This window comes from Rhinoderma darwinii (genome assembly GCF_050947455.1).
Source record: "Rhinoderma darwinii isolate aRhiDar2 chromosome 1 unlocalized genomic scaffold, aRhiDar2.hap1 SUPER_1_unloc_6, whole genome shotgun sequence".
In the NCBI taxonomy this organism is placed as follows: Eukaryota; Metazoa; Chordata; class Amphibia; order Anura; family Rhinodermatidae; genus Rhinoderma; species Rhinoderma darwinii.
This window is the reverse complement of record NW_027461670.1, coordinates 188,388-198,916: the sequence shown is the minus strand read 5'-3', so window position 1 is coordinate 198,916 and position 10,529 is coordinate 188,388. Positions and strand designations below refer to the sequence as shown.

General features: G+C 40.8%; 1 protein-coding gene across 1 annotated transcript in view; it reads right to left on the bottom strand.

The window, feature by feature from the left end:
• Positions 1-4,478: 4,478 nt before the first annotated feature.
• The window catches only part of LOC142674681 (dynactin subunit 1-like), a 70,538-nt gene continuing 64,487 nt past the window's right edge, over positions 4,479-10,529 (bottom strand). Inside the window, exons 2-3 of the mRNA XM_075847197.1 lie at positions 6,479-6,727; positions 4,479-4,628 (exon numbers count right to left, since the gene is read on the bottom strand). Coding sequence (XP_075703312.1) covers positions 4,479-4,628; positions 6,479-6,727 — 399 coding nt within the window. The remainder of the gene's footprint in view (positions 4,629-6,478; positions 6,728-10,529) is intronic.

Below are 10,529 nucleotides of genomic sequence, written 5' to 3'. Positions count from 1 at the left end.
CAGGATATATAATATACACCATTCACACAGGATATATAATATACACCATCACACAGGATATATAGTATACACCATCACACAGGATATATACACCATCACACAGGATATATAATATACACCATCACACAGGATATATAGTATACACCATCACACAGGATATATAATATACACCATCACACGGATATATAATATACACCATCACACAAGATATATAATATACACCATCACACAGGATATATAATATACACCATCACACAGGATATATAGTACACACCATCACACAGGATATATACATCATCACACAGGATATATACACCATCACACAGGATATATAATATACACCATCACACAGGATATATAATATACACCATCACACAGGATATATAGTATACACCATCACACAGGATATATAATATACACCATCACACAGGATATATAGTATACACCATCACACAGGATATATAATATACACCATCACACAGGATATATAGTATACACCATCACACAGGATATATAGTATACACCATCACACAGGATATATAGTATACACCATCACACAGATATATAATATACACCATCACACAGGATATATAGTATACACCATCACACAGGATATATAATATACACCATCACACAGGATATATAGTATACACCATCACACAGGATATATAATATACACCATCACACAGGATATATAGTATACACCATCACACAGGATATATAATATACACCATCACACAGGATATATAATATACACCATCACACAGGATATATAATATACACCATCACACAGGATATATAATATACACCATCACACAGGATATATAATATACACCATCACACAGGATATATAATATACACCATCACACAGGATATATAATATACACCATCACACAGGATATATAGTATACACCATCACACAGGATATATAATATACACCATCACACAGGATATATAGTATACACCATCACACAGGATATATAATATACACCATCACACAGGATATATAATATACACCATCACACAGGATATATAATATACACCATCACACAGGATATATAATATACACCATCACACAGGATATATAATATACACCATCACACAGGATATATATATACACCATCACACAGGATATATAGTATACACCATCACACAGGATATATAATATACACCATCACACAGGATATATAGTATACACCATCACACAGGATATATAATATACACCATCACACAGGGATATATAGTACACACCATCACACAGGATATATACATCATCACACAGGATATATACACCATCACACAGGATATATAATATACACCATCACACAGGATATATAATATACACCATCACACAGGATATATAGTATACACCATCACACAGGATATATAATATACACCATCACACAGGATATATAGTATACACCATCACACAGGATATATAATATACACCATCACACAGGATATATAGTATACACCATCACACAGGATATATAGTATACACCATCACACAGGATATATAGTATACACCATCACACAGGATATATAGTATACACCATCACACAGGATATATAATATACACCATCACACAGGATATATAGTATACACCATCACACAGGATATATAATATACACCATCACACAGGATATATAATATACACCATCACACAGGATATATAATATACACCATCACACAGGATATATAATATACACCATCACACAGGATATATAATATACACCATCACACAGGATATATAGTATACACCATCACACAGGATATATAATATACGCCATCACACAGGATACACTATGCCGTCATACACTCCAGACTGATGTATACTAAAACTGATCAGGACAAGAGATCTGTGCTGATATCTACACTGCAGACAACTGTAACAAACCCTCAGCTGTGAGGAGCATTACGTCAGGACACATTTTCAGTCTCTTGAAATAGCGAGGAAAAAAAAAAACTACGGGGAGAAGAATCAAGACTGCGCCAGTCAATGAAAACCAGATGGAGTAAAGACGCAACAAAATTATTACGATTCACGCGCCTCCTGAAAAAGTTGTCGCATCTTTGGTTGTCCGGGCAACATTGAATGAAATCTACGCCAGCAACGCTACAACATACGAAAGTACCCAGCATAAATTATACTGGACGCGGCGGGACGGGGGAGAACACTCTCCATTTATAACCAGTGGCTACAGAGGGCCAAACGACCCAAAAGTCACAACATTTACATCATATGTGACTGATATCAGCCGCTCCTCTTATAACACTCCAGTACTATTATATCCTCCAGACATTACATCATATGTGTGACTGATATCAGCCGCTCCTCTTATATCACTCCAGTACTATTATATCCTCCAGACATTACATCATATGTGTGACTGATATCAGCCGCTCCTCTTATATCACTCCAGTACTATTATATCCTCCAGACATTACATCATATGTGTGACTGATATCAGCCGCTCCTCTTATATCACTCCAGTACTATTATATCCTCCAGAGACATTACATCATATGTGACTGATATCAGCCGCTCCTCTTATATCACTCCAGCACTATTATATCCTCCAGAGACATTACATCATATGTGACTGATATCAGGCCGCTCCTCTTATATCACTCCAGCACTATTATATCCTCCAGAGACATTACATCATATGTGACTGATATCAGCCGCTCCTCTTATAACACTCCAGTACTATTATATCCTCCAGAGACATTACATCATATGTGACTGATATCAGCCGCTCCTCTTATAACACTCCTGTACTATTATATCCTCCAGAGACATTACATCATATGTGTGACTGATATCAGCCGCTCCTCTTATATCACTCCAGCACTATTATATCCTCCAGACATTACATCATATGTGTGACTGATATCAGCCGCTCCTCTTATATCACTCCAGCACTATTATATCCTCCAGAGACATTACATCATATGTGACTGATCTCAGCTGCTCCTCTTATAACACTCCAGTACTATTATATCCTCCAGAGACATTACATCATATGTGTGACTGATATCAGCCGCTCCACTTATATCACTCCAGCACTATTATATCCTCCAGACATTACATCATATGTGTGACTGATATCAGCCGCTCCTCTTTTAACACTCCAGTACTATTATATCCTCCAGAGACATTACATCATATATGTGACTGATATCAGCCGCTTCTCTTATATCACTCGAGTACTATTATATCCTCCAGAGACATTACATCATATATGTGACTGATATCAGCCGCTCCTCTTAAACACTCCAGCACTATTACAGTATATCCTCCAGAGACATTACATCATGTATGACTGATATCAGCCGCTCCTCTTATAACACTCCAGCACTATTATATCCTCCAGAGACATTACATCATATGTGTGACTGATATCAGCCGCTCCTCTTATATCACTCCAGCACTATTATATCCTCCAGAGACATTACATCATATGTGTGACTGATATCAGCCGCTCTTCTTATATCACTCCAGCACTATTATATCCTCCAGAGACATTACATCATATGTGACTGATATCAGCCTCTCCTCTTATATCACTCCAGTACTATTATATCCTCCAGAGACATTACATCATATATGTGACTGATATCAGCCGCTTCTCTTATAACACTCCAGTACTATTATATCCTCCAGAGACATTACATCATATGTGTGACTGATATCAGCCGCTCCTCTTATATCACTCCAGCACTATTATATCCTCCAGAGACATTACATCATATGTGTGACTGATATCAGCCTCTCCTCTTATATCACTCCAGTACTATTATATCCTCCAGAGACATTACATCATATGTGTGACTGATTCAGCCGCTCTTCTTATATCACTCCAGCACTATTATATCCTCCAGAGACATTACATCATATGTGACTGATATCAGCCTCTCCTCTTATATCACTCCAGTACTATTATATCCTCCAGAGACATTACATCATATATGTGACTGATATCAGCCGCTTCTCTTATAACACTCCAGTACTATTATATCCTCCAGAGACATTACATCATATGTGTGACTGATATCAGCCGCTCCTCTTATATCACTCCAGCACTATTATATCCTCCAGAGACATTACATCATATGTGTGACTGATATCAGCCTCTCCTCTTATATCACTCCAGTACTATTATATCCTCCAGAGACATTACATCATATGTGTGACTGATATCAGCCGCTCCTCTTATATCACTCCAGTACTATTATATCCTCCAGAGACATTACATCATATGTGACTGATATCAGCCGCTCCTCTTATATCACTCCAGTACTATTATATCCTCCAGAGACATTACATCATATGTGTGACTGATATCAGCCGCTCCTCTTATATCACTCCAGCACTATTATATCCTCCAGAGACATTACATCATATGTGTGACTGATATCAGCCGCTCGTCTTATAACACTCCAGCACTATTATAAGCTTCAGATTACATGGGTTACTAGTCCCATGCACTTTCACGCCCATAGAGAACATGTAAAGCTTGATCATACGTTATAGTGACGCTCTTACCTCTCTTAAGAACCTTTGTAGCCACCGGTTCCGGGGTTTCGGGGGAGGTCGTGTCCGCTCCATCATCTACCACTTGAATCTAAAAAAAAAACAAAACACATTAGTCCACATAAGAACATCACATGGCGTCCGGCCGCTACAAACCACCAGAGACATCGCAGGGTTATAAGACGCAATTTAACCTCCACATGCTCTGGCTATAAGGGACACCTGGAATGACTAAAACTTGCTGGGAATTGTAGTTCGACAACAGTTTATAAAATACACAGGCAAACAGATGTAGCAGAGCGGAGTACATAAAGGAGATGTGTCACGAGCTTCATCTGCACAATAACCACAGAACAAACATCACAAGGTACAATAGAATAATGAACCGATCCGGAAACTGAGGTCAAGACAACCGGACAGGTCCCGGGTCACACAACACAGCCATCTCCCTGCAAACACCACGCATGACCAAATCTACACGCAGCAGATGTAAGCGGGAAACGAGAAGTCAGCTCTGCTGCAGCAAGATCTCATGACAGCTAGAGGCGCGCAGAACAGGGGGAGGGGTGCGATAGTACTGATCGCGAGAGCAACGTCTTGTATTATACTCCAGAGCTGCACTCACTATTCTGGTGGTGGAGTCACTGTGTACATACATTACATTACTTATCCTGTACTGATCCTGAGTTACATCATGTATTATACTCCAGAGCTGCACTCACTATTCTGCTGGTGGAGTCACTGTGTACATACATTACATTACTTATCCTGTACTGATCCTGAGTTATATCCTGTATTATACTCCAGAGCTGCACTCACTATTCTGCTGGTGGAGTCACTGTGTACATACATTACATTACTTATCCTGTACTGATCCTGAGTTACATCCTGTATTATACTCCAGAGCTGCACTCACTATTCTGCTGGTGGAGTCACTGTGTACATACATTACATTACTTATCCTGTACTGATCCTGAGTTATATCCAGTATTATACTCCAGAGCTGCACTTACTATTCTGCTGGTGGAGTCACTGTGTACATACATTACTTATCATGTACTGATCCGGAGTTACATTCTGTATTATACTCCAGAGCTGCACTCACTATTCTGCTGGTGGAGTCACTGTGTACATACATTACATTACTTATCCTGTACTGATCCTGAGTTATATCCTGTATTATACTCCAGAGCTGCACTCACTATTCTGCTGGTGGAGTCACTGTGTACATACATTACATTACTTATCCTGTACTGATCCTGAGTAATATCCTGTATTATACTCCAGAGCTGCAATCACTATTCTGCTGGTGGAGTCACTGTGTACATACATTACATTACTTATCCTGTACTGATCCTGAGTTATATCCTGTATTATACTCCAGAGCTGCACTCACTATTCTGCTGGTGGAGTCACTGTGTACATACATTACATTACTTATCCTGTTCTGATCCTGAGTTACATCCTGTATTATACTCCAGAGCTGCACTCACTATTCTGCTGGTGGAGTCACTGTGTACATACATTACTTATCCTGTACTGATCCGGAGTTACATCCTGTATTATACTCCAGAGCTGCACTCACTATTCTGCTGGTGGAGTCACTGTGCACATACATTACATTACTTATCCTGCACTGATCCTGAGTTACATCCTGTATTATACTCCAGAGCTGCACTCACTATTCTGCTGGTGGAGTCACTGTGTACATACATTACATTACTTATCCTGTACTGATGCTGAGTTACATCCTGTATTATACTCCAGAGCTGCACTCACTATTCTGCTGGTGGAGTCACTGTGTACATACATTACATTACTTATCCTGTACTGATCCTGAGTTACATCCTGTATTATACTCCAGAGCTGCACTCACTATTCTGCTGGTGGAGTCACTGTGTACATACATTACTTATCCTGTACTGATCCTGAGTTACATACCTGTGACTGACGCACAAATATCCCATGATTCTCTTCACAGGTGAAGTACTTCCTTCCCTGCACGTTGCCATCATTCTTCCCCTTGGCATCATCCAGGATGACTCCCACCCATTTCCCTGTGGCAAATAGTGTGGCCCCCACGAAAGCGACAGTACCGCGATGTCCCTTTCCGATCACCTCCACTCGAGAGCCCACCTTCAGGGGTTTACCCGTGGCCTCCACGCTCATCCTGGGCACCGAGCTCGGGGTCTGGAGGAGAAAAAAATACAAGTCACAGGACAAGTCAATATCACATGGTCAAAGGAGAATCACCCCAAAAATCAACTACTCCTCAGTTATGTTTATTTACATCCGTTTCCGGTAAAGCTGGGTGATAACCAATATGGCCGCCATTACAGCTACAACCCAGCGGATATAGCCCCTGCTCCTGTATCACGACACCCGAGTGACACCGACGACAGGCACCATACTAAAACCATCACAGTGTCTGCTTGTCAGGTGACCTCCGTGCCCCCAATGTGTACACTGCTGACACACAAAACCTAAAGCCACACAACAGCGGAGTGTTCTACAGAATAGCGCCCAGGCTGCGGGGGACAGCACTCTGGTCACATGACAGTCTAGCGGTATTTACAATCCTCTTCTGTATGAGAGAACATCAAGGATTAAGATTTGTACTCCAGTCACCTCCACTGCTGCAGTCACAACTGTTACACCATGTCTAATACTCCAGTCACCTCCACTGCTGCAGTCACAATTTTCACAAATGATCCAATCTAGAAGCTGCACTGTTCTAGAATTTTATACAGAGGAGGAGAGGACATTATATACAGGGAAATAGAGGAGGAGGAGGAGAGGACCTTATATACAGGGATATAGAGGAGGAGGAGGAGAGGACCTTATATACAGGGATATAGAGGAAGAGAGGACATTATATACAGGGATATAGAGGAGGAGAGGACATTATATACAGGGATATAGAGGAGGAGGAGAGGACCTTATATACAGGGATATAGAGGAGGAGAGGACCTTATATACAGGGATATAGAGGAGGAGGAGGAGAGGACCTTATATACAGGGATATAGAGGAGGAGGAGAGGACATTATATACAGGGATATAGAGGAAGAGGAGGAGGAGGAGAGGACATTATATACAGGGATATAGAGGAGGAGGAGGAGGAGAGGACCTTATATACAGGGATATAGAGGAGGAGGAGAGGACATTATATACAGGGATATAGAGGAGGAAGAGGAGGAGAGGACATTATATACAGGGATATAGAAGAGAGGACATTATATACAGGGATATAGAGGAAGAGAGGACATTATATACAGGGATAGAGAGGAGGAGAGGACATTATATACAGGGATATAGAGGAGGAGAGAACATTATATACAGGGATATAGAGGAGGAGAGAACATTATATACAGGGATATAGAGGAGGAGGAGAGGACATTATATACAGGGATATAGAGGAGGAGAGGACATTATATACAGGGATATAGAGGAGGAGAGGACATTATATACAGGGATATAGAGGAGGAGAGGACATTATATACAGGGATATAGAGGAGGAGAGGACATTATATACAGGGATATAGAGGAGGAGAGGACATTATATACAGGGATATAGAGGAGGAGGACAGGACATTAGATACAGGGATATAGAGGAGGAGAGGACATTATATACAGGGATATAGAGGAGAGGAGAGGACATTATATACAGGGATATAGAGGAGGAGGAGAGGACATTATATACAGGGCTATAGAGGAGGAAAGGACATTATATACAGGGATAGAGGAGGAGAGGACATTATATACAGGGCTATAGAGGAGGAGAGGACATTATATACAGGGATAGAGGAGGAGAGGACATTATATACAAGGCTATAGAGGAGGAGAGGACATTATATACAGGGATATAGAGGAAGAGGAGAGAGAACATTATATACAGGGATATAGAGGAAGAGGAGAGAGAACATTATATACAGGGATATAGAGGAGAGGACATTATATACAGGGATATAGAGGAGGAGAGGACATTATATACAGGGCTATAGAGGAGGAGAGGACATTATATACAGGAATATAGAGGAAGAGGAGAGAGAACATTATATACAGGGATATAGAGGAAGAGGAGAGAGAACATTATATACAGGGATATAGAGGAGAGGACATTATATACAGGGATATAGAGGAGGAGGATGAGAGAACCTTATATACAGGGATATAGAGGAGGAGGAGAGGACCTTATATACAGGGATATAGAGGAGGAGGAGAGGACATTATATACAGGGATATAGAGGAGGAGGAGGAGGAGGAGAGGACATTATATACAGGGATACAGAGGAAGAGGAGTAGAGGACATTATATACAGGGATATAGAGGAGGAGGAGAGGACATTATATACAGGGATATAGAGGAGGAGGAGAGGACATTATATACAGGGATATAGAGGAGAGGACATTATATACAGGGATAGAGGAGGAGAGGACATTATATACAGGGCTATAGAGGAGGAGAGGACATTATATACAGGGATATAGAGAAAGAGAGGACATTATATACAGGGATATAGAGAAAGAGGAGAGAGAACATTATATACAGGGATATAGAGGAGAGGACATTATATACAGGGATATAGAGGAGGAGAGGACATTATATACAGGGATATAGAGGAGGAGAGGACATTATATACAGGGATATAGAGGAAGAGAGGACATTATATACAGGGATAGAGAGGAGGAGAGGACATTATATACAGGGATATAGAGGAGGAGGAGAGGACCTTATATACAGGGATATAGAGGAGGTAGAGAGGACCTTATATACAGGGATATAGAGGAGGAGAGGAAATTATATACAGGGATATAGAGGAGAGGACATTATATACAGGAGGAGAGGACAATATATATAAAGGGATATAGAGGAGGAGGAGAGGACATTATATACAGGGATATAGAGGAGGAGAGGAAATTATATACAGGGATATAGAGGAGAGGACATTATATACAGGAGGAGAGGACATTATATACAGGGATATAGAGGAGAGGACATTATATACAGGGATATAGAAGAGGAGGGGAGGACATTATATACAGGGATATAGAGGAGGAGGAGAGGACATTATATACAGGGATATAGAGGAGAGGACATTATATACAGGAGGAGAGGACATTATATACAGGGATATAGAGGAGGAGGAGAGGACATTATATACAGGGATATAGAGGAGGAGGAGAGGACATTATATACAGGGATATAGAGGAGAGGACATTATATACAGGAGGAGAGGACATTATATACAGGGATATAGAGGAGGAGGAGAGGACATTATATACAGGGATATAGAAGAGGAGGGGAGGACATTATATACAGGGATATAGAGGAGGAGAGGACATTATATACAGGGATATAGAGGAGGAGGAGGAGGAGAGGACATTATATACAGGGATATAGAGGAGGAGGAGAGGACATTATATACAGGGATATAGAGGAGGAGGAGAGGACATTATATACAGGGATATAGAGGAGGAGGAGAGGACATTATATACAGGGATAGAGAGGAGGAGGAGAGGACATTATATACAGGGATATAGAGGAGGAGGAGAGGACATTATATACAGGGATATAGAGGAGGAGGAGAGGACATTATATACAGGGATATAGAGGAGGAGGAGAGGACATTATATACAGGGATATAGAGGAGAGGACATTATATACAGGGATAGAGGAGGAGAGGACATTATATACAGGGATATAGAGGAGGAGAGGACATTATATACAGGGACAGAGAGGAAGAGGAGGAGAGGACATTATATACAGGGATAGAGAGGAGGAGAGAACATTATATACAGGGATATAGAGGAGGAGGGGAGGACATTATATACAGGGATATAGAGGAGAGGAGGAGGAGAGGACATTATATACAGGGATATAGAGGAGGAGAGGACATTATATACAGGGATAGAGGAGGAGAGGACATTATATACAGGGATATAGAGGAGGAGAGGACATTATATACAGGGATATAGAGGAGGAGGGGAGGAC